This window comes from Sphaerulina musiva (assembly GCF_000320565.1).
Source record: "Sphaerulina musiva SO2202 unplaced genomic scaffold SEPMUscaffold_2, whole genome shotgun sequence".
In the NCBI taxonomy this organism is placed as follows: Eukaryota; Fungi; Ascomycota; class Dothideomycetes; order Mycosphaerellales; family Mycosphaerellaceae; genus Sphaerulina; species Sphaerulina musiva.
Genome location: NW_016017384.1, coordinates 3,147,386 through 3,169,648, shown reverse-complemented (window position 1 = coordinate 3,169,648; position 22,263 = coordinate 3,147,386). Strand labels below are relative to the sequence as shown.

The following is a 22,263-nucleotide window of genomic DNA, read 5'->3' as shown; positions in this document are numbered from 1 at the left end:
CTAGGTTCACGCTTGGGTAAGTCCGTACCCAGCAGTGACGGTTCTCGTTGAGATTCTGACTGCAAGTTTCCACTTCTGCAAGCCTAAATAGGTAGTCATTCCTACTTATCTGCAACAGGCATTTTCTGTGAAGAACTCGCATCTACTTCAGTGCAGAGCAAGTCTCTCTGTGTACCTTATACAAACACTTGTTCACCTGCAATCATCTTGGGTGCTGTCAAGTAACCATACCGACCACAGCTCCGTCGACCACACACATACAAGCCCAGGTCAAGGAACGATCATCCCATCATCATCATCATCATGTCGAGCAAGCCAGTGTTCGTAGCAACCCATCCACGGGCATGCTCCACTGCATTCGAGAGGGTATATGATCAGTATTTGCCAGCGACACTCCAACAGCCTGGACTAACCACGCAAGCCAGGTCTTCATGACCCGTCGCCACGATATTCAAACGATTCATGAGCCCTTTGGCGATGCCTTTTACTATGGCCCAGAGAGAATGGGAACTCGATTTGCCAAGGACACGGAAGCCTGCCAGCAGAGTGGGTTCGCCAACTCGACCTTCAAGACAATTATGGATCGCATTGACCGAGAGTCTGCCGAGGTATGTCGGTCGTTATCATGCCTACCTGACCTTACAGATGGCAATTCACCCCGCCCCTGACAGTGTGTCTGCTACGGACATGTATGCAATGCAGCATATTCCATCATCACATTCATATATGCTCTTGTCGTCTCGTGATTGCCATTCCCCAATGGCAGGTCCGTGCGTCATCCGACCCTTTAGCGCTTCCCATCTCCAATGCTCCACACACCCGACGGTCATAGCCTGGAGTACCTGACCTACATGTACTGACATCCATTGTTTCTCCCAGGGCAAGCGGGTCTTTATCAAAGACATCACTCACTACCTCCTCCCCCCCAACTCGCAGCCAGCACGAATTGCCCCTTCTCTTCACACGATCAAGCGCGGCGTCGGCACAAACCAGTCGTCCGTCCTCAGCGGCGGCGTCAGCGGCGATGAGAAAGTCACCGCTGACCATGATTCGGGTGTGGTGATGACACCTGCGTCCAGTCGTCCCAGCTCTCCACCATTCCCATACGAAGCGTATGAGAATTCGGAAGCAGAGGACAAGAACCCGACTGTCGTTCCCCGCGAGATTCTGGAGAAATTTCACTTCACTTTCTTGATCCGTCATCCCCGTAGTGCGATCCCATCCTACTACCGATGTTGCATCCCACCTCTCGTGGAAAGGACGCAGTTTGCGCCTTTTATGCCCGAGGAAGCTGGCTACGACGAGTTGAGACGTCTATTCGACTATCTCAAGGATGAGGGTCTCGTCGGACCCAAGGTCGCCGCACGAGATGGCGAATTGAAGCCTGGTCAGGTTGAGATTTGCGTCATTGATGCCGATGATATGCTCGATGACCCCGAGGGAATCCTGCGGCAGTATTGTGACTCCATTGGTCTCGAATTTGATCGGGACATGCTGCAGTGGGACTCGGAGGAATCTCATGCTTTTGCTCGAGAGCAATTTGAGAAGTGGAATGGTTTCCATGATGATGCCATCAATTCGACGGATTTGAAGCCGAGGCTCCACGTAAGTTGTTCTCTCTCCTCCTTTCCTGCTGTGCAGGCTCTGTGACGTGGTCAACATCATATACTGATGATATTCGTTCCTTCAGAAGCACAAGCCCAAGAGCGATGAACAGCTCTACGCCGAGTGGATTGAGAAGTACGGCCAGGAAGCTGCGGACGTCATCAAGAAGACTGTTGATGCCAACGTCAAGGATTATGAGTACCTGAAGCAGTTTTGTATCCCTCAGAAGAGAAGAGACTCCATCTGAGGGAGTAATGAGTCATTCCTTTTTCGTTGCCTGTGTCTGCTGCCGTGGTGGTAGGTATGCAGGCGTGGCACGAACTTATATCATGAATGCTAGGCTATGAATGCATAACTTAGTTCTTAAGGTACCTAGGAGTTCCGAGTAGATTTATTGGAGTCGTTCAATTGCCGTCGGTTGGCCGGGCTCGGCAGACATTAATAATCTCACCTCCTCACCTACCTACATGTGTACTAGAACTACTGTCCAGACGTCATATAGCATGGGTTACATGTAGGTAGGGATATATACATGTCAGGTCCTCTGTCCGGGAGCTATGGATAGCTTCTTGATATATAAGGTAGGTCGTGAAAAACTCTCATTGAGCTTCTACGGGAATACCACCATCATCGATATCAACCAGGCAAGAAAGAAAGAAAACAAGAATTGACGAAGAAGGATATCTGGAGGAACGATACATCCATACACACATACATACATCAGTTCCAAATCATGCCATCGACATTAATCCTCGGCGGATCAGGCAAAGTAAGTAAAAAAAAGAAATTTGAAGCAAACAAGAAAAACAAAAGACCTTTCTTCCAAGTATACACACATCAACTAACATCCCCCCTCCCCCCACAGGTCGCCCGGCACATCACGCGCATCCTCTCCACCGAAGAAAACCACACCGTCCACTCCCTCATCCGCTCCGAATCCCAAATCCCCTCCATCCGCTCCCTCGGCGGCCACCCCATCGTCCAATCCCTCGAAACCGCCAGCGTCCCCGACCTCATCCAAACCATCCACAACACCCAACCCTCCACCATAATTTTCGCCGCAGGCGCCGGAGCCGGAAGTCCCGCCTCACGCACTTCAGCCGTAGATTTCGGCAGCGCAGTCAAAGCCGCCGAAGCAACCGCGCAATCGGGCGTGACGAAACGATATATAATAATTTCGGCCTTGGATGTGCGGGATAGAGAAAATTGTCGCGTACCGGATTGGTATGATGAGAAGGATCGAGTCATGTCGGAGAGGGTGTGGGGGGCGATTGGACATTATATGCAAGCGAAATTTGAGGCGGATAGGGATTTGGTGAGGGAGAATGGGAGGAGGGGGTTGGAGTATACGATTGTGAGACCGGGTGGGTTGAGGGATGAGGAGGGGACGGGGAGGATTGAGGCGGGGAAAGTACATTTTGGGGAGAGGATGATTGCGAGGGAGGTGAGTTGTTTTTCTTTTTCTTTCCTTTTTTCTTTTCTTGTTTCTTCGTTTTCCGGGGGCCCTATGATGAATGATATACCACGACTCAACTAGTCTTCATTCATTTACGGACTCTTAACTAACGCATCCAATGTGCAAAAAATTAGGACGTCGCAAGAGCTGTAGTAGAAATTATGAAAAATGACGGTACGAAGGGTTTGGCGATTGATATGGTCGGAGGAGATACATTGACTGTCAAGGAGGCTATTGCCAAAGTAGCGGATGAGAGAATCAATACTTTTGAGGGAATGTATTGAGTACCTTAGGTACCTACCGTTGTTGACGACGAGGAGGGGGTGGGGGGAAGAGGGGGTCCGTAATCGCCCAAGGCATATGTAGTTTCAGTGAATGAATGAATGATATATCTATATATACCCAGTCCAAATCAACCTCATTTCGCTCTATCGCGCCACATTTGAATGAATACATATATGTGTGCCTCATAACTAAGCCTCTGCTATATATATAGATGCAGAGGGAATGAGAGGTGGAGAAGGGGAGAGACATCGAATTCATATCATTACAATATTGATTACATTAAACGGACGGGAGATGGGTATATAGCTGCTAATCTGCTGCTGAAAACTTCCACTCCAGCTTAAAAGTGACGAGAGGGAATCCTTCTTCCACCCCACCCACCCATTCATTCGCTTCTTGTTCTCGCTTCTTCCGTCGGGCATGCCCATGCTGATGCCCATGCCGATGCACGCTTCCCCGGAACGCCTTGCTAGTTGACAAAGAAGACATAAGAAAGAACAGCTGGAAAATCTCATCGCCACCTCGTCTTCTCCACGCCACCAGCAGTCGCCATTCGTTCACGACTCCTGGCCTTCTCGCCCTTGGAAGGAAACAGGCTCAATACCTCAGCTTTCCGACCAATCCAAAAGTGTAGGCAGCATCCCTCTCACTCTTCATCTGAATCATGTAACAGGTAGTCCGATTCGGCAACACACCACCCGTTACTCCCACATGCTCACAACCCTCATACACACTCACAGCAATGCCCGTCCTTGCAATCCTCTCAAAAGCACTCTCACCCAATGTGACATCCAGCAAAGTGTGATTCTGGCTTTTGCCAGACACGACAATACGTTTCTCCAATCCAGTAATCTTGGGACTCGCAGGAGAACTCGGATCGGGCCGTCGTGGTGGTAACATGACAGTCAATCTCGCAGAACCAAGGTCTCGCCACTTGGAAGCGGATTCGCGAACGTAGAGTCGGACTTTTGCTCCAGTGATGCCAAGTGGAGTGCCCATTGCTGGATCAAAGTGAAGATCGGGAGTCGCTGTTCCCGAGTTGAGACTGCCACTGTTGGTGCTCCGCGTACCTTCCCGACTGGCGATGGTGCTCTTGGCCAGGTCGAATATCTTGCTACTACCGTTGAATCTTCGAAGCGCAGAGAAGGCGGTGTTCATAGTCTCCACAGAGGATTCTGTAGCAGCCGTGGAATGTGCACGACTGCCACTTGAACGGTACGTGCTGCTCTTGCGTGACCCCATGTTCCACCATGACCGACGCTTGTCCATCTGGGCGTTCCGGTTGTGGTCCATGATCTCACCCCAATTGCTCTGGTGCATGGGTCCTCGGGCATTCTGCAGCGCGACGTACGTTGGATTATCAATACGAGCCCTGTTCAGAAGTGTGTAAAGCTTCTCGCAGTCTTCTGGACTTCGCAAGCGGAACATGATGTTGGGGCCCGGTTTGTACAGAGAGTTTGCTGTCGGCGGCGAGCGGACCGTAAGATCGACTGCAGTGCTTCTTCGAAGTGGAACAAGAGGTGTCAACTCCAATGCAATCAGAGGCTTGATGCCCTTTGCAGAAGGTGTCGATCCATCAGCCCCGGTTTGCACTGCGACAGAGTTGGCTTGCGTCAGATCAAATGCCTCAATCAGCCCGGGGGTGACAAAGATTTGGCATTCTTCCATGTGCAAACTATCCCAAGCTCCACGTTCGGACCATGCTGATATGCTGGCAACAACCTTCGCAGGCTCAACCGCTGTGGCTGGGACTGTACGATACGGTGCCTGAGAGGCAGATTCCGAGGGCCCCAGGCTTACATCTGGCGTACTGAGTTGAGTGTTCGGATCTGTCACCGGCGAGGTTGCCGGCGGAGATGAACGTTTGGGGCCCATTCGCTTGTAGTCATCGAACCCTTGCAGATCGCCAATAGTCGATACACCATCCTCTGGCACCCCTTCGCTTTGTGCAGTCGACTCGGACGTCATGGATTCGTCGTCATCGTAGTCAGAATAGTCGCTATCTGACAGCGAGTCCGAAGCGGAGGATGGAGCGTACTCGTGCTTCAACGGAGAAGATGGCCGACGATTCTTTCTCATGAACGCTGGTGTGAACGATGGGAACTTGTTCGTGATGCTCTGTCCGAGTGACAACGGTCTTGGCTTCTCTTTATGGGGCGGCGTCGCTGGACGAGCCCGGTCTTCCTCTGCGCTCCTTTTCCTCACTGATAGTCGCTGCTGTAGCTTAGGCGGCGCAGAGGAAGGATCATTGGTCCCGGTCGTCTCGTACGCTCTCTTCTGTGACGGCAGACCATCCCGGTCTGATGGAGGACTGTCAGGTCGAGACGACTCTCTGATCTTCGGAATCGACGGCATATCCAAAGACGGAACCGAAGAGGTGCGTCGGTGCATTCCTGGACGTATTGCTTTGTGGTGTCGTCGATGATCAATTGTTTCGCCATCACTCGACTCGTCCGAATAGCGCGAGGCGTCCTCTGGTGGCATCCACACACTGTAGTCAGTACTTCGGTCGGAAGAGACTGTCGAGCCTGTCCACTCTGATTGTGAGCGCACATGCTTGGTTTTCAGTCCACGGCGGCTAGGCGCGTACGAACTATCATCACGAGTCTTGTCATAGAAGTACTGCGGCTCCGCAGCGTGATCCCGGGGAGTGTAATGAATACTGTCTGATGCCGATGGAGATGAAATTGTCTGACCTCGATACCGGGCGGGTCTTGGCCTTGGCCGCTCATGGGTCGGTGTCGAATGACCATCATCAAGAACGCTATTGACATCGCTACCGTCCCATATGCGACTGGTCGCCTTTGAGCGTTCGCCGATCGGCACTTCGATCTCACGCGGCGAGGGATCCCTACTTGTGTCTGTTTCAGGTGTCTCGGTGATAGACTTCAACTTCGGCTCCTCCACTCCGGCGACGGGCAGACTGTTTTGCTTGTACATGTTGAAGCTCGACTTTCGAGCCAGTTTCGGCGGCATTGGTGAAGAACCCAACATTCGCAGCCAATCTTCTGCTGTATTGTCGTCTTCGGACCTGAGAGACATGGTTTCGCGCCATTGCCTCGCATTTGACATGAAGCCACGGATCATAACAATAAGCTCTCCAGGTCGGTCCCCTTTCCTGGCAGACACCAAGGCATGCGGTAGAGGCGGAAATAAAAGCCATCGACCTGAAACTGATATTTCACAGAAGAGAACATCACCTGCCTTTCCTCGATTGGGGGCATCGTCTCGGTAGATGACTTCGATCTTGCAACCTAGCTGCTGGCCGCTCGAGTGCACCAAGTCCATATCGAAGTAGTCTCTAGCGCGCACAGATCGGGTGCGATCTATGCTCACGCCAGTAATGGGCGCCAGACTGCGTGGGTCTCGAGCTCTAGTGGCATCCACGTTGGATGCTGCTTCGTCCTCGAGGCGAGCATGCTCGTCGGTGATACGGTTCTTTGCGTCCGAAACCAGATCCTGGTACTTCTTGGTCATGTCCACGGCATTTGCAGAAGGCTGTAGCTGGCTGATATCTTTGAAAGTCTTGGCGAGATACTTGATGCGCACGAGTGGTCTCTTCAGCAGGTACGCAACATCGACGCGCTCGCCAGCGCTATCAACGAGGTCGCCATCTTGGTTTCTTGGAAGATCGTGGTCCCAAGAGGGACCGTCACGCTGGCTGGCAGATGCAGGAGCCAAGTTTACCACAATGTCTTTAAACCCTAGTCTCCAGGCTTGCAGGTAGCCTGAATAATCTTTAGCAGCAGCTTGAGCCCAGGTGAGAAGTTCGCTTGGTTCATGCAACGGGATGTGCTTGTGTGTTGTTTTGAGCCTCTCCAAAGCAACTCCCATGTCTACAATTGGCCGCGTCACTGATGGGTCGGTCGTTGGTCGACTGGAGACGCGCGAGCCTGGCGATGAATCTGACGAACCGGAGACCACATGCTTGAGAAGCACCGGGATGACTCCTTCGACCAGCGTTCGGAGTTCACGTTGATATTTCAACTCATCTGCGGAGACTTCATTCATGATGTCGGCGACGGTGCTGGCCCCAGGCTTCCGTCTGCTACGGCGAATACTTTTTGCTGGCACAACACGGCGCCCTTCGTCGCGAGGTATTGAGAGAACAGAGATCAAGTCATCGTGCTTCGCGACTCTCCGTTTGGTCGAGATCCGTCTGGGCACGTCGCCATCACTGGTCCTGGTGATAGTTGTGGCGTCGTCAGGATAGGCGCGGCTATGCCTAAGGTCTCGCGATGCTAACGTTTCCTCAGAGGCAATAGTGGATAGCTTATGCCCGCTAGGTATTCTATAGCGATCGCCCTTCTTCGTAGATGGCACGCGACGTCGTTCGCGGGGTGCATCCGGATTGCCCCCACTCATGGTAGCATCATCAAAGCAGGTCGTCACGGGCGGGAGATCCTTCGACGTGCGGTTTTTTAGTGGCGACTCCGGTCGGTGCCTTGCGCCTCTCCGCCTTAACGTAGGTGATGCGGGGCTTAAAGGCGACGATTCTTCCAGCCCGTCTTTGAGATCACGTTTCCCGCTCGAGTGGAGCTCTACGGGCTCATCGCGTGGACTGCGGCGTTTGGCACTGCTCTTGCGGCTCTCAGGTGTATCTTCCGCAGATCGATCTTGAGTGGGAGCCTTTTTCTTAGGTATAGCAAGAGGTTCTGGCGTCAATGTCTCGTCGAAGGGATCGGACATGCCATTCAGCCATCCTTCGATTCGATGGCCGTAGACCTTGGGGACTGGATTTGGCGGCTTTTCGGTAGGACGAATGCGCTGTGTGATACGTTTGGCGAATGCTTCAGCCGTAGTCGAGGGGTGTCGTTGTGGAACGCTTTCTTCCACAGGAGTCTTGCTCCTTCTCGCAGTACTCGGCCGTTCTGGTTCATCTTCGCCGCTACGCATCTTTTTCAGTCGCTCGCGAGGTGCGGATTTTGGCCGAGGAGGAGAGCTGCTAGGGCTTGTGATATCTGTCGTTGCTGTGCTGGGCTTGTCTGTCGCCGAGGAAGGAGCAGTGAAGCTGCTTTCAGACTCGTATCGCCTCCTTCGTTGAATGTATACTTTTGTCCCCCTGCTCTCATAATCCGGTATCCGTTCGCGTCCATGTGGTGATCTCGACTTCAATGGCCGTACTCGTACTGGGTCCGGCTCTGGCTCTGATTCTGTAAAGTCCTGGTGGGACACTGGCACTTTCAGACCCACGTTCACAACGCTCTTACGAATGTAGACTGGCTTTGGCGTCCTCTCGTTCTCCTTTTCCGGAGTACCCTGCGCCTCTGGCTGCGCGGTGCGGTCCCGCCTCCAATGGCCATCGCTAACAACACGCTTCTTGGGCGCGATGGCTTCTTTGACATCTGCAGGTACTTCGACTTGCGGCTTACTTTTCCTTCTCACCCAGGCCTTGCGATCCAAGTCCACTTCACGTACAACCTTCTTGTCTCCTGCGATCGTTGTTGTTGGTGCTGTCTTGGGGGTGGTCTTAGTGGGTAATTGGGCAGTCTTTGGAGTGGTTGGCCGTGATCGAGCTGGCACTTGGTCTACACCTCCAGGTACTGTAGATTCGGTCTCGACCACGACCATGTCACCGCTCTTGACCACAGACTCATCGTCGTGTATGACCACAATCTCGTCCTGCGATTGCTGCGGCCTCGACTTGACCCGCGGTGTCTCCGTCACTGATTCCACGTTCCATCCCGCGATCTTGTCCTTGAAGTCCTGCGACCTGCGCTTCGCCAGCCTCTGCGTCGTCAGATCGGCAACCTTTGTTTTCTTGCGCGCGGCATCGTTCGGGTCGGGCATTGGCACCTGTGAATCGAGCAAGACGTTAGATAGGGTTTGGACAGCATATTGCGCGCCGGGCGAGATCACATCGAACATGGCGATGATGATGATGCTGCTGCTGCTACATGGCACGGAAGGGATTGGTACAGCCCAAACCAGCAGCCATCACAACAACACCGCCAGCGCAGAGCATTGTTTGCCCACGCCTGGGTTCTGCTGGGCGGCTCCGCAGCATCATCAAGTCGCCTGCTTGCTTGCTGGGGTGGAGCAGCATAAACCCCGGTTCGACTAGAGAGCTTACACGCACCTGCCCAGACGGCTCTGATCACTTGGCCTCCACTCAACGACGACTCCTGTTCTCGCTGTGACAATCCGTGCCTGGTCCTCTCATGCGCATCCGCATTGCTCGTGTGTGTGTAGTGCGGTGGCCTCAGGTGTCAGTGTCGTCGCAGACTCGAGATCTGGTTGCTCGGGCTGTGTGTCTCAGCTGGATCTGGACTTCGGAAGGCCAGGGAGCCCCGAAGGAATGTCGTAATATGCTCTGGCAGGGACGGGCGAAGAATGCGGAGTCGTGATGGTGGTGGTGGTGAGAGAGGCTCTTCAATAGGTCGTCAAAGATGCAAGAACGAGAGATCGGTGTCACGCTGGCTGCTGTTTCTCTCAATGTGAGGCGAAGGCTGCCTGCACGCTCGTGTTCTACGCAAGATGGCAGCGTCTCTGCCAAGGAAGTCGTCAACAAACAATGAGTTCGCCCAATCCTTGTCAAGCGATCAAGTCCGGCCGGCGACAGCGTCACCCTTTCAAGTTTCACTTTCACGCTTCCTGGAATCCTAGATGCCCAACTTTAAAAAGTTATGGAGGACGAGAGGTGTGCCTTCTGCCATCGTCTATTACCTACTGTGTTTGGACAAGCGGCGAGACGCGAAGACGAGATATGTAGGAGGTAGGTAAGTATAGGCAGTACCTATTCGCACAGCTCCATGTTGAGCCACTGGTTGCCGCCGTTGCTTGGATTAGAGTGTCTCGCATGTGGCGTCGCTATGTAACGGAGCTGCTGCAGCCCAGGAACTCTGTGCCATCAAGGCCCGAAAAGCTGGAGCCCGCACGATCTCTACAGAATGACTGCCTAGGTGTTGTAGACCACCGACAGCTCCTCCGCTTTCGCCCATCGACCTCTGCCACCAGAGTGCCAGGTAAGGTACCTAGGTAGGTATACATCTTTCCCACAGACCAAGAACTAGCTCACGCAGCTCAATCGCCAAGGTCTGAACTCGTTCTTATGCAGCCGTCTGCTGAACAACACACAGCAAACATGTCGGCTGTTGATGATGCGGAGCTAGTATGTATGGCACGATCTTGCCGGTGACTTCTCTCATCGGAGCGGGAGAAAAGTGGGAAAGACTGGGCGAGGACGGCAGCAACGACCTTGACCGCGGGCTCGTATGCGCTGGTGCTGGGAGTTGACGAGGGCCGTCGGAGAAAACAACCTCTGATGTAAGACCAAGAGCACCTCAGGTAAGGTAAACACGCACTTCATCGGCAAATCTTCGGCCGCAGCCAGCAGCTGTCGGCCAGCGATAAGTGATCCATCCCTCAAGTGAAGTGAGACTTGCTTCAGTAAGTCCTCCTCGATCAAGCACTGTCTCTCCCTCATCTACCCGCAACTCCCCGGCTCCCTAATCTCCCCTCTACAATTCACATAAACCGCCTTGGCCCCTCTCTTCCTTTCCCCATCGCCATTCTCAACATTCGCATCCCCCCCGAAGACATCAATAAACCCCACCGTCCACACTCCCTCCCTCACCCCCGTCAACCCATCCAACTCCCTCGCTCTCTTCATCGCATCCTGCTCCGTCCCGTAAGCATCCCACAACCAATGACACCTCTTCACAAGCCTCTTATGTTCCGGATCGAAACCTCTGAAGAACCCCTTCTCATACATTGGAGAAGGCGCTCCTCCAGCGAGAATGAGTTTTTTAGAGTAGTAGATTTCCGCAACTTCGGGGCGAAGTGCATGGCAGGTTTGGAGAAGAGGTGGGAGTGGGGAGTGAGGGGTGGGATCTAATACGGAGAAAGCGATGATGATGTCGCGGAGTTCGCGAGGGAGGCGGAGAAGGGGGGAATCGGATTGGTTTTGGCAGCGGATTTTGGCGAGCTCGGTGCTAGACCGAGCATTCGGGAATGAGGAGGACGGAACGAGGTATTCGATGTGGCTAGTAGATGGTTCGTCTAGTGTCGATTTGTACTCTTCTTTGAGAGAAGGCTTGACGAAATCGATGGAGTCCTTGCTGTTGCTGCTGCTGCCATTTTTCTTCTTCTTCGAGTCGCTCTCATGTATGGAACTTGCAGCTAGCATCTGCTGGGTATTCTCAATTAGCCACATCAGCGTATGTCTTCTTTGATCAACATACAGCAGTTGTAGAATTCATCGTAAGCTCGTCGGCAGAGGTATTCAACATCGCCAATGACAGTGCAGCAGAAAAGAATATCGGACAGCTGATAGGTACTGGGCAAAGGCACGAAGGAAGGTACAGGTATTTAAGATCGAGAAAAAAGAAACCGGTGTGCCGTTTTGACGGCTAAAGAAAGCATAGCACGCGACGGTGGCACGGAGATCGAGTACAGAAGATTGGGTCTAGAGTGGTCTAATGTACGCCGAGGGAGTGGTTACCCCTCCTGTGTCTCCATAGAACCACAATTCGTCCCATGGGGAGATATGCGGGGCTGCGATCGTATCCGGCACTGTGGCATGTGATAGATCTACTGGTCTCCAGGGTGTGGGGAGGTCGGTACATGCATGCACTTCACAACTTCAACTACAGAGAATCCATAATTCTCTTCTGTGGCTCTATTCTATTGCTTAGAAGGACCAGTTCGTCAATTCGTGTACATCGTGCAGTATGATAAAGTAGTAGACTGTAATCCACTTACCTACAGGTACTACTCCTACTACAATATAACACTGGTACGACACCCGCTTGGACGTCCTCTTCATAGCCTCAGTTGAACACGAACATGGACTAGGTGAATGCAAAATCGTGTGTAACGCAGCATATTGAACGCCCTCGAACAAAGGCGCGCTCTTTTCGAGGATGATGACAGAGAGGGCTCGGAAGTTTAGGGTGAGCCATCGGCCCCATCAATTGGCGACTTGGCCCCGTGAAGTCGTAATTCTCGCGCTGCTCGTACCAGCTCAAGGCCTGCAGTTGCTGCAGCGACTTGGGCAGAATGCTCGCGGGGCCCAGGCTTTCGAGATTCGGAATATTCCTCATCGTCTTCTGCGCCTAACCACATACCAGGCACACCAAGCTTCTCGAAGGATCTAAGTTGTGCCAAATTGCCCAGCGGTGGGTATGAGCCACAAGGCTTCGAAGATAACAGTGAGGCCTCGCTGGGGTCTAGCATAAAGACTTAAGCGGCGCGAATATTCTCGGCAGGTCAGACCTGAACGTCAACAGAAATCTACGCCGATTTATCGTCTGGATCCGGTGCCTCCGAGCTATTCGGCTTGACCGTATCTATCACCACACAGCGGATGATGACGGCGAGCGTGGGATTTCTGAGAAGAGTCCGCAACTGTGTCCAGAATGACTGGGAGCATTCGTTTGTCCCAAGGTGAATCGAGGAATGGCGGTGTGACGTGATGAACTCCTTGCTCATGTGAGCCAGCAATGTCAGGGTGTGTGGGTTGGCAGCTTGAACGTGGTGGCCATGTGTTCGGTATCCAGTTCTTGGATATGGGTTATAGGAGGTAGGTAGGAGGTAGGGAGATGAAGCTTATCGGATGGCGAAACGGGCGTTGTGGCGTGGTGTGGCGTGGTGTGGCTATCGAAAGTGCAGACATGATGGACCGGAGATATGAGTGTTTCTTCCAAATCACTGCGCTTCTTCGTGATTAGATCGTTCGACCGCGAGCGCCGGTCCATGCCTCATCCCATCTACGAATCCAATGCCTGTGGCCATTTGGAGTAGGAAGTGCGACCTCCTTTGGCTACCTAGGTACTTTAGCAGTAGATGGTGAACTTGATAGAAAAGACAGTCGCTGATGGAAGTGGAAAGGTGGAAGGGACCGGGACCTACCGCGGAAACAACCAACGGAAGGCCCGAAGACCCCCGAGTCATCTTTTAAGGTATCCCATCAACCTTTTACGCGTCAACATCACCGTGCATACAATATTTCGGCGGTCTGTGTGCGGATATATCGGCCACAAGATTCGGAATGATCATGACGAAGAATGCGGCTGATCATCAGTCGCCAGGCCAGTAACAAGATGCCATCGTGCACCCAGAACAGGCAGGTACCTTGGGCATGTGTTTCAACTACACACGGCTCCGACTCTGTCCAACAAAATATTCCTGCCATACGGAGAGCCTCGCGAGTAGCTTCTTCTCTCATTAACTCGAAAGCAGCTCAATGACATTCTTGCGTCTACGCAGGCCAATCCTCAAGACCGCAGCCTAAGACTGCGAGACACATAGGCACGACCATCATGTGGGAGACATCCTTCCAGCACGCTTCTTCCACTCCTCTTCCCCCCAATGTATCCATCGACACTGGTCTACTACTACTTCGCGACTTCGACTGTATCGTACGCCTAAGTCCAGACTGTCGAGGATGCCACCCTATACCCGCCCCGCCGACGAGCAACGGGTCGTCAGGAGCGAACGCCTCGAATGGCACTGCGAACGGGACCAGCGATAACAATATCACCTACTATGAAGTCGAGGACGACCTCCCATTCGTACCGAAGCGTCTATGGAGCGGCGGTGTGAAGTATCAAGCAGACTTCCTACCGACTTCCGACGGCTGCGACATCACAGTGCACGCTCCCGGGGGCTTCACATCCACGAATCGATGGCGACTACTGCGAGGGAACGAGCCAGCAGGTCGACCATCCGAGCTCGAGCATGAGAAAGACATGGATAATGTGAAATCGAAAACGTTGCTCCATGCCGATCAAACGAGTAGTGGCTGGTACGTGCAAATCGTATCAGATGCCACAGTCAACAGGGCATTTGCGAACTTTGTGAAAGGTGCTCTGAGGAACAGCCATCAACAGCTACAGCATGCTTTTATTGAGAAGCTGAAAGGGGCAAGTGAGCAGCCGGCTGGGATGCAGAGACCGAGACTTGGCAGGCGAAAGAGCAGTGTCTTGTAGGATGAGATGGTGGGCCAATGGACTTCATGAGCATTGCTCGACTACGTTGAGAAATTGAAGCCGAGTAAATGGTGACTTGACACGATACAGAACGACGTCTTTGCAGGCTGTATAATATACTGGTAGCATCGTAATGGAACTTGTCACAGGCTTCGGCTGGAGATTGCATTGCCGGAAAGTGCTGGCTAATACATTCACATACCATCTCTGCTCTCAGTAGCGTAGGGAGCATGAGATGCAACCAGGCTCAATCTAAGTTCGGTCAGAGCAGTAAGAGGCCGCTCTCCAAAATTCCTCTGGAGGAAAAGGTAAGCCATATGCCTTGGGCGTCGTGCAGAATGTATACGGATATGCTCCTGCTGCCAAGCGTCCAGTTGCCCCTGTACATCAGCGCGCATACATCGGTTGGCAACGCATCTCAAAGCACCGAAGTCTGTTTGAACACTGTGTTTTGAGATCTGGATCTAATCTCCATTATGAAGTGCTCGCATCAAGTGAGCGCGGTGTGACTTCGGCGTTGCGACGTCCGAGATGAAGAATGGGAGGTGACTCCTTGGCTAGCCATGTATAACGGATCATATCGAGCACTTACGGCACAAACAGAATGCCGAAAAATGTCTGGCTGGAACATTATCAGGACGGGACAGGCACAGTATCGCATGTAGTGAATTCGGAAATGGCCGAAGAGGACGGATGGGTGAAATCGGGTGGACGTCACTGCGGGAAGAACCGCGACTTCCGCTGCTGCGAAGGAACAGCTTAGAAGCTCTCTCCAGCCATTTTCTCACCTCACTGTCGCTCCTGCATTGGAAGCCATTGACAACAGACACGATGCCTCTGATCCGTCCGACTGCTCTACGGAGCCTCCAGTCCTCTCTGCGATATTCCAGCGCCCGCGTTGCGGCTCGCACAGCTCCCGCGCGGACACAAATCGTCGCGAAGCGCTTCTCGAGCAGCGGCGGCCACGGAGGAGGACATGGCCAGAGCTCGGATCTGCCTTGGTGAGTGAACGGATGTGCAGAGACGTAGAACTCCTGGGTCGTCGCAAGATGAATCCGAAAACCAGCGGAGGTTGACATTCATCAAGGCTTCTAGCCGCACTGGCCATTACACCCCCAAGTTGCTGGTATCTGTGGCCCGACAGCTCGTCGCACGGTCATGGTGACCATGGCGATCATGGCGACCATCACGAGGCGAAGGAGGAGGCCGCCGAAGAGCCAGCAGAGGAAGAGCCAGCCGAGAAGGAGGCTGGAGATGATGCCGAAGAGAAGAAGGAAGACAAGCCAGAGGCCGAGGAGGCCAGCTCCGACGACGAGAAGAAGGACGATTCCGACGAAAAGGAGGACAAGTCCGAGGACAGCAGTGAAGACAAGAAGGACGAGTCTGAAGAGAAGTCCGACTCCGGGGACGAGAACAAAGAGACAAAATCCAACTCGAAGAACAGGACCAACAAGAAGGAGTCCCCTAGTGCTCAGACGCTGGGGGCAACGGACTCGAATGTAAGAGTGCGATGCTCAGAATTCTTGCTCACCATTGACCTTGTTCGTAGGCAGCCACGGCCAAGTCTCCTGGCAAAAGCGACGGCGATATGTCCAAGAAGCAGGAAGGCATGTCGAACACTGATACCAAACACAGCATCCCTATCGATCAGGGCACTGAAAAAAGCAAGAAGGGTGATGGCTCTCCGGACACAGCAAAATCCAAGGGAACTGTTGACCCTTTTGCAAAGCCGCCTCAGCCGCCTGTGTCTAGAGACGAGTAGAGCAGTAGTCTACTTCATCCATCGGAGCAAGGCGATCAGTCGTAGACAACGTGCAGATGCAGATACTCCGTGTAGATATGTATACCTAGAGAGCACAAGCAAAGGTTCCGTTCAGACTGCAAATGTCGCGTAGCACTGCCAGTTGGTTCGAGTGCGTAAGGTATTTATAGGCCGAGCTCGAGCAAGGTTCCATCCACTGTGCGTTTGTGTGCTGTTGACTGTTGTCCTCTCAAACCCGACACATGCGACAAACAGCACACTTGACCCCACAGCAAATAGACATCCACTGTAGGAGCTGAGCACTGCCCGCCCGCATGAAACAATCACAACCCCGATCTTTCCTGCTTTCTGCTTTCTGCCCTGTCCTCTCCACCACAGTGACCACACTCATTCACGCCACACTCGCAGCAGGCCTTTCATCATGGCAGAGAAGGACAGCCCCTTGATCAAAGCGCTCCCACCAGCCTCCGACTATCTGACCTACTTGACCATCATCGAATACAACTTGACGCCTGAGAATCTCCCGATTCTACACAACGTGTTGCAGGACGAAACGCTGACAACCAATATCGGCTGGGACTTGGTGCACCTTCTAGTTCCACTTCTGCCCGAGTCAGAGCAATGCTTGCAGGATATTGCCAGACTAGGCAATCCGCGAGAAGTCATTCTGAAAGTCACTGAAAGCCTGAGACTCATCGAGTATGATGTGGTGGACGACGACGACGAGGACGGCGTTGTAGCTGGCGCCGGCGACGTGCGAGAACAGGCCGACTCGAGAACATTCCCGCTCAAGACTGCAGCGTCCAAAGATGGAGCTGCCTCGACCCAGGCCAGAGAGGTTCAACCTCCACTACCGTTGCCAGTGGAGCAATTCGTGGCCCTTTTGTCCATGCTCGGCACTCTGCAAACTCGCATTAAGACCAAAGCGCCAAGTCGGTTTTTGAGCACAACGCTCGCTGCCATCTTGTCAAGCTTTTCCAGCTCACAGAGCCATCGCGAGGAGATGATTGAGTCCATTGTGAAGCTCACAAAGGCTGTCAGCGGAACAGCAAGACCTGCTTTACCAGCACGGAAGAGCAGCGGCATGCTTGGTTCGAGTGCCATGGCAATTGCTCAGAATGCTGCTGACCCTGAAGGTCCGGATGTTGTCGAATACAGTGAGGAGGAGCAAGCCCTGCAGCTAAAGTTACTGCAAGCCTTCATCACCCACGTGCTCGAGGAGTATATGTTATCCTTTGCGCCCTATGACGAAGTTCCTGGAATGGCCTGGTGCAGCCGGATCATGGAGAAGGTGCATCCAGAGCGTACAGTACCGGGTAACACGACTATGGCGGACCGCTTCGCCACAGAAAAGAGACTGAACAGAAGAACTGATGCTGTTGGACAGCTCGTGACACTTGCGAAAGATCTACGTCTGTCCAATGACGCCCTGCTGTCCGCAACATCCATCGTTGAGAAGTTATCTGAGTTGTCTGACCCAGATGGCGATGAGGATGATTGTCCGGAGTCCGCAGCAGATGTGCCCCTATCTCGACATGGCTCTCTGCTACTCTACACGGCAAGACAGGTGTCGACCATTCTGTACGGAACGGAACATGTGCCTATGCAAACAGAATCTCAATTCGAGCTATTCCCGCATCACCAAGAAGTGATGAAGAATTGCTTGGCTTCACCAAATATGGGACAAGGCTACCTTGGTACTGAACCTGAAGCTCTGATAGACGCTGTTCTGGCGCTTGGTCTGGTGTGCCTGGAGAGAGACATGATCGGAGAGCCGCAAAATGACGAACAGTTCAATGAGTATCTTCAAGTGGTAGCTCTGCTTTCGTCTAACTGTCCGAACTCCCACTTGAGAGGTCATGCGCATTACCTTACAAGCACAGTTCTCCGCTCGCAGCCAGACGACCAGGTTCGCCTGTCCTTCATCCGGGATACTCTCGAGCATTGCCCATTTGAAAACTTGAAGGTCTCTGCAGTTGGTTGGGTCAAGGGCGAAACGATTGAAGCAAATCCACAGCGGGTTCCAGAGCACCATCATACCGATGCTGCACATCACGAAGAAAACAAGTCTATCTTCGCGCGTCCCCTGGCTCTCGATCGACTCGCACCGAGCCTGTTCCCTTCTCTCCGAGCGGAGCTCATTACAGCTCCAATTCTAGATGCTTGGATGACATTCCAGACCAACATCTCGTTCTACCTCGCCAGTCTGAACCTGATCTACCTGCTTCTGAGTGCGAAGCACATTCAGCAATCACTCGAGATTTCTGAGCTGTGGAAAAACAATGACATTGCGGGCAGTTTCCTAACTCCATTAAAGGAAATGAAGGACAGAATCTCAGTGGCGATGGAAAGCGGTGGGGAGCTTGCGAGTGAGAAGAAAGATACAGCAGTAGCGGAGCTCGGGCTCTTACAGCAGACCATCGAGAGGGTTGAAGGTGCCGTGAAGAACTTGAGTTAGGCCACCAATTTCTGGCAGCCATGACCGCAGATCTTGCCAGCTTCAGCAAAGAGCTAGACAGGCGCGAATTCAGCAAGTTGCTGCACTGCTCAGTGGTGTCGCTGGAGGCTACGCATCTAGACGGAGCAATGCGCCAAGACATGAATTCGACCGCGAAACAGCCACGGCTTTACACTGGCATCAAGCACGCGCCGAGAGGCTAGAACGTAGCGATCGAATCAAGAATAGGATACACGAACCAAACTCGTTCGTGAAAGTATGCTTGTCTACAGCGCTAAACTATATGTTCTGACGTGCCACCACACCTGGGTCCTTAGCAGGTCGATCAAGTTGACCGTCCAGCGGTTGATGATTGTGGCATCGTATAAAAGATGCATCAGGTGCTCCTCCTCTCGCGTCAGAAATTGCAATTTTTCCATACCTGAAACGTGCAAGATACATTCCCATCAGCCATGCAATTCCTCACTCTAGCCAGCATCTTCTCCCTCGCCACAGGCTCTCTGGCAGCTGCATTGGCCCAGCCAGCGGCAAAGGCAATGGCGGCAGCAGACCCCAGCGAAACAAGAGCCGCACCAGTTTGGTGGGTACGTAGAATGTGACCCCCACAGCTCGAGCCAGTTCAATTGCACATCCAGACTAACGCTCCCATTCTTCTTCTGGTACACAATAGAACTGCGACGTCGCCTCGCAGAGGTGTATTCGCAGTGACAATCCCACCAGTCTTCGATGTGGTTCGGTAAGCAGTCCCCCTCGTCTTTGTTTCTCGCACCGCCGGGCAAGGGACATTTTTATACCTAGAAATTCTGGTGTTGGCTAACTTCTCGTTTTTTTTTTCATGATAGACGTATCCGTGCCAGATTCAAGGAAACGGGTGTGCGCCGCAGGATTCCGATGCGGACTTCCTTAACGATTGGGCAACATGTGGCCCGCTGGTCAATCTTGCACCTATAGGATTATAGGTAGATGAATGTCTATGTAGTGGTGCTGGTGAGGTGGGTAGGAATTGTCTGAGGATTAGGTATGCTGGGAGGCTGAGGCGATTGGTGAGGAGATTTGTGATATGATCAGTGATAGCGGAGAGCTTTGTATGTATGTTGTCGACAAAAATACAGAGTGCCTCCAGCATAGTTGTTATGTACCAGGTACTTGCGTGAAGTGTTCAGAGATGAGAAGAGAGTTTTCTTGGCGGCGGGCCGTTTCGCGACGCGTTCCACTTTCGTGTTATGGCGCGTCTTCCGTTGAACGCTTCAACCACTTCGCACAATACAACAACAACAACGACAACAATCATGGCAGATCTCGAAGCACAAATCAATGGCCTATTCGCTGCACCCGATCAGACTCTTCCGAAAGATGTCTTGTCCGAACTGCTGCACATTGTGCAGCTTATGTCACTCTCGGCACAAGACTTGTACTACAAATGGGAGGGTTATGCTATTACCATGGGCGCCGATACCACGACACTCAATTACAAAACGGTACGCGACTTCAAGAAGACTCTCCAGGAGGAGCTAGAGCGGACGGTGCGAGCGCGACCTGAACCCCAGCATCCACCGAAGCGGGTGGGAGCAACACCGAGGACAGGAGGGACGCAGGACGTGTTTGGAATGTTGGATGGCATGGTTTCGCAAACACCCGCTTCACGAGTACCGGCGGCGAAGAGGAAGGCCACGTTTGATACACCGATATCGAAGGCGGTCAAGAACAACTTAAACAGCTCGCCAGCGGACAACAAGACGCCCACGATGAAGAGCCTGCCAACAGTCGCATTCGAGGGGCGGAAGAATGCAGGGGAGGTGGTAGAGGCCATAAATGCACATCTCCCAGCTGCGGAAGTGCCAGAAGTGCCTCCTGCAGAAGCACGCATCAAGCTCAAAGCTGCGGTGGACTTGCCTAAATACACATACAAGCCAATGGCCATGAAGTTGTCAGAAGCATCAGAAATCCTCGATGATCGGATCGATATGTTTGTGGAACAGGTGCAGAAAGAGCATAATCTGGAGGATAATGACTTTGGCAATCCTGCTGCACAGTCTACTTCGGACATTGTAGCAGTAGGCAGGATTGCCTGTGACCAACCTACTGGCAAGCTCAATGCGTCTAGCATAGTTCTCGAGACGAGCCGTCGTATGGGAGCAGGCATGCGAGTACCCTTGAAGCTGGATGGTGTAACATTTGACTTTTTCCCGGGCAAGATCGTGGCACTACGAGGCACAAATGTCAGCGGACACCACTTCCTCGTCCGCGAAGTCCTTCCTATGCCGCTGTTGCCGCCAGCAGCGTCACGACCTGAAGATATAGACGTTCATAACGACCGACTTACGTCCGCCGACGGAGAGACGAGACCTTTGCACATGCTTTTGGCTGCAGGACCCTACACCACAGAAAGCGACCTCTCTTTCGCTCCACTATACACTCTCCTCGAACGAGCCACGACAGAACGTGCAGACGTCTTGGTGCTCATGGGGCCCTTTCTGGACCTCGAACATCCAGTTGTGGCATCAGGAGATTTTGAACAGCATCTGCCTGCAGACGCAAAGATCGAGCCTGACCAAGCCACTCTGACAGACGTTTTTCGAGTTCTCATCAGCTCCGCTATCCAAAGACTTGCACAAGCTGTTCCCACGATGACAATCATCATGGTACCTTCCATGCGTGACGCCATCAGCAAACACGTCTCGTGGCCTCAAGACCGTGTTCCCAAACCCCAACTTGGCCTACCTAGACAAGTTCAATTCGTCGCCAACCCCATGGCACTCTTCTTGAACGAGATGATCTTCGGGATGAGTAGTCAAGACGTCCTATCGGAGTTACATCGCAGCAGCGCAGCACAATCTGCGACTGGAGACAAGCCTCTGAATAACGACTTGCTCGCACGTCTGAGCGAGCAGATTATTGAGCAAAGCCATTACTTCCCCATCTTCCCCCCCATGGCCAGAGAAGATCTCCCCAAACCTGCCGCGATTCCCGATGAAGTACCCGAGCCCGGCGGTGAAGAGCGCATGGCGCTGGGAGCCAACCTCGACTTGTCATATTACAAACTGGGAGAGTTTTGGCAGGCTCGACCAGATGTGTTACTCTTACCGAGTACCCTGATGCCTTTTGCCCGAGTGAGTCCTCCCTTTTCTTTTCTTTTCCCTTTCACGTCATGATGGTTTTTCCCCTTTCTTCCATTTTCCCAACACATAATACTTCCTTCGCTGACATTTCTCTTTTCCCTTTCGTGCTCGCGGTAGTTCATACAAGGTGTCCTCTGTATCAATCCCGGCACGCTGAGCAAGAAGCGTGGCGCCGGCACGTTTGCTTCCTTGAGCATTTCACCTCGACGGCTGACGGATACGGAACGAGAAGCGGGGGATTGGATTGGACATCAATTGCATAAGCGGGCGAGAGTGGAGATTAAGAGGATTTGATGTGTTGGCCTTCCATGTGAAGTTGTTATGAAGTTTATATATCTGCATAAGTTTGTCCTTGTTGGCGAGGTGCGGTTGTAGGGAATACGGGCATGTATGTTCTGATGAATGAATGTCCTTTTTGCATGTACGCGGCTCGTATTTTCATCTCAGTTGCGCCTCTTGTTCTATACCATGTTGATAACGTACGTGCGTCTTCCACTTCAAAGACGTGAGGTGAGTGATGGATTGATTGATTGATTGATTGATTGATTGATTGATTGATTGATTGATTGATGAGATGTTGATCCATGACTAAGCATGTTTGGACTTCACCGTCGGCCAGGAGACGGCACAACGCATAATTATATCAT

General features: G+C 52.6%; 8 protein-coding genes across 8 annotated transcripts; 5 read left to right on the top strand and 3 right to left on the bottom strand.

Annotated features, from left to right (window-relative positions):
• Positions 1-49: 49 nt before the first annotated feature.
• SEPMUDRAFT_147721 (uncharacterized protein) lies at positions 50-2,055 on the top strand. Its single transcript, XM_016904482.1, has 4 exons — positions 50-366; positions 426-608; positions 880-1,605; positions 1,691-2,055. The coding sequence occupies exons 1-4, from the start codon at positions 304-306 to the stop codon at positions 1,850-1,852; spliced, it is 1,134 nt and encodes a 377-aa protein (XP_016764146.1). The 5' UTR covers positions 50-303; the 3' UTR covers positions 1,853-2,055.
• A 164-nt stretch (positions 2,056-2,219) lies between these two features.
• On the top strand, positions 2,220-3,382 carry SEPMUDRAFT_147719 (NAD-dependent epimerase/dehydratase). Its single transcript, XM_016904481.1, has 3 exons — positions 2,220-2,374; positions 2,471-3,049; positions 3,196-3,382. The coding sequence occupies exons 1-3, from the start codon at positions 2,339-2,341 to the stop codon at positions 3,343-3,345; spliced, it is 765 nt and encodes a 254-aa protein (XP_016764145.1). The 5' UTR covers positions 2,220-2,338; the 3' UTR covers positions 3,346-3,382.
• A 225-nt stretch (positions 3,383-3,607) lies between these two features.
• Positions 3,608-9,627, bottom strand: SEPMUDRAFT_147718 (uncharacterized protein). Its single transcript, XM_016904480.1, has 2 exons — positions 9,426-9,627; positions 3,608-9,142 (listed from the first exon to the last, which is right to left on the bottom strand). Exon 2 carries the CDS (start codon positions 9,134-9,136, stop codon positions 3,944-3,946), a length of 5,193 nt encoding a protein of 1,730 aa, XP_016764144.1. The 5' UTR covers positions 9,137-9,142; positions 9,426-9,627; the 3' UTR covers positions 3,608-3,943.
• Positions 9,628-10,066: 439 nt separating this feature from the next.
• Positions 10,067-11,655, bottom strand: SEPMUDRAFT_147717 (uncharacterized protein). Its single transcript, XM_016904479.1, has 2 exons — positions 11,530-11,655; positions 10,067-11,474 (listed from the first exon to the last, which is right to left on the bottom strand). The coding sequence occupies exons 1-2, from the start codon at positions 11,575-11,577 to the stop codon at positions 10,773-10,775; spliced, it is 750 nt and encodes a 249-aa protein (XP_016764143.1). The 5' UTR covers positions 11,578-11,655; the 3' UTR covers positions 10,067-10,772.
• A 435-nt stretch (positions 11,656-12,090) lies between these two features.
• SEPMUDRAFT_147716 (uncharacterized protein) lies at positions 12,091-12,906 on the bottom strand. Its single transcript, XM_016904478.1, has one exon. The coding sequence runs from the start codon at positions 12,521-12,523 to the stop codon at positions 12,236-12,238; it is 288 nt and encodes a 95-aa protein (XP_016764142.1). The 5' UTR covers positions 12,524-12,906; the 3' UTR covers positions 12,091-12,235.
• A 387-nt stretch (positions 12,907-13,293) lies between these two features.
• Positions 13,294-14,277, top strand: SEPMUDRAFT_162072 (uncharacterized protein; the record flags this gene model as incomplete). Its single annotated transcript, XM_016907978.1, has 2 exons — positions 13,294-13,412; positions 13,529-14,277. Exon 2 carries the CDS (start codon positions 13,609-13,611, stop codon positions 14,275-14,277), a length of 669 nt encoding a protein of 222 aa, XP_016764141.1. The 5' UTR covers positions 13,294-13,412; positions 13,529-13,608.
• An 831-nt stretch (positions 14,278-15,108) lies between these two features.
• SEPMUDRAFT_162071 (DUF1760-domain-containing protein) lies at positions 15,109-19,081 on the top strand (the record flags this gene model as incomplete). The annotated part of the gene is made up of 5 exons (XM_016907977.1): positions 15,109-15,278; positions 15,365-15,776; positions 15,827-15,988; positions 16,131-16,168; positions 16,451-19,081. 5 exons carry the CDS (start codon positions 15,109-15,111, stop codon positions 18,495-18,497), a joined length of 2,829 nt encoding a protein of 942 aa, XP_016764140.1. The 3' UTR covers positions 18,498-19,081.
• A 705-nt stretch (positions 19,082-19,786) lies between these two features.
• Positions 19,787-22,024, top strand: SEPMUDRAFT_61491 (DNA polymerase alpha, subunit B; the record flags this gene model as incomplete). Its single annotated transcript, XM_016909564.1, has 2 exons — positions 19,787-21,607; positions 21,734-22,024. The coding sequence occupies 2 exons, from the start codon at positions 19,787-19,789 to the stop codon at positions 21,908-21,910; spliced, it is 1,998 nt and encodes a 665-aa protein (XP_016764139.1). The 3' UTR covers positions 21,911-22,024.
• Positions 22,025-22,263: the final 239 nt, after the last annotated feature.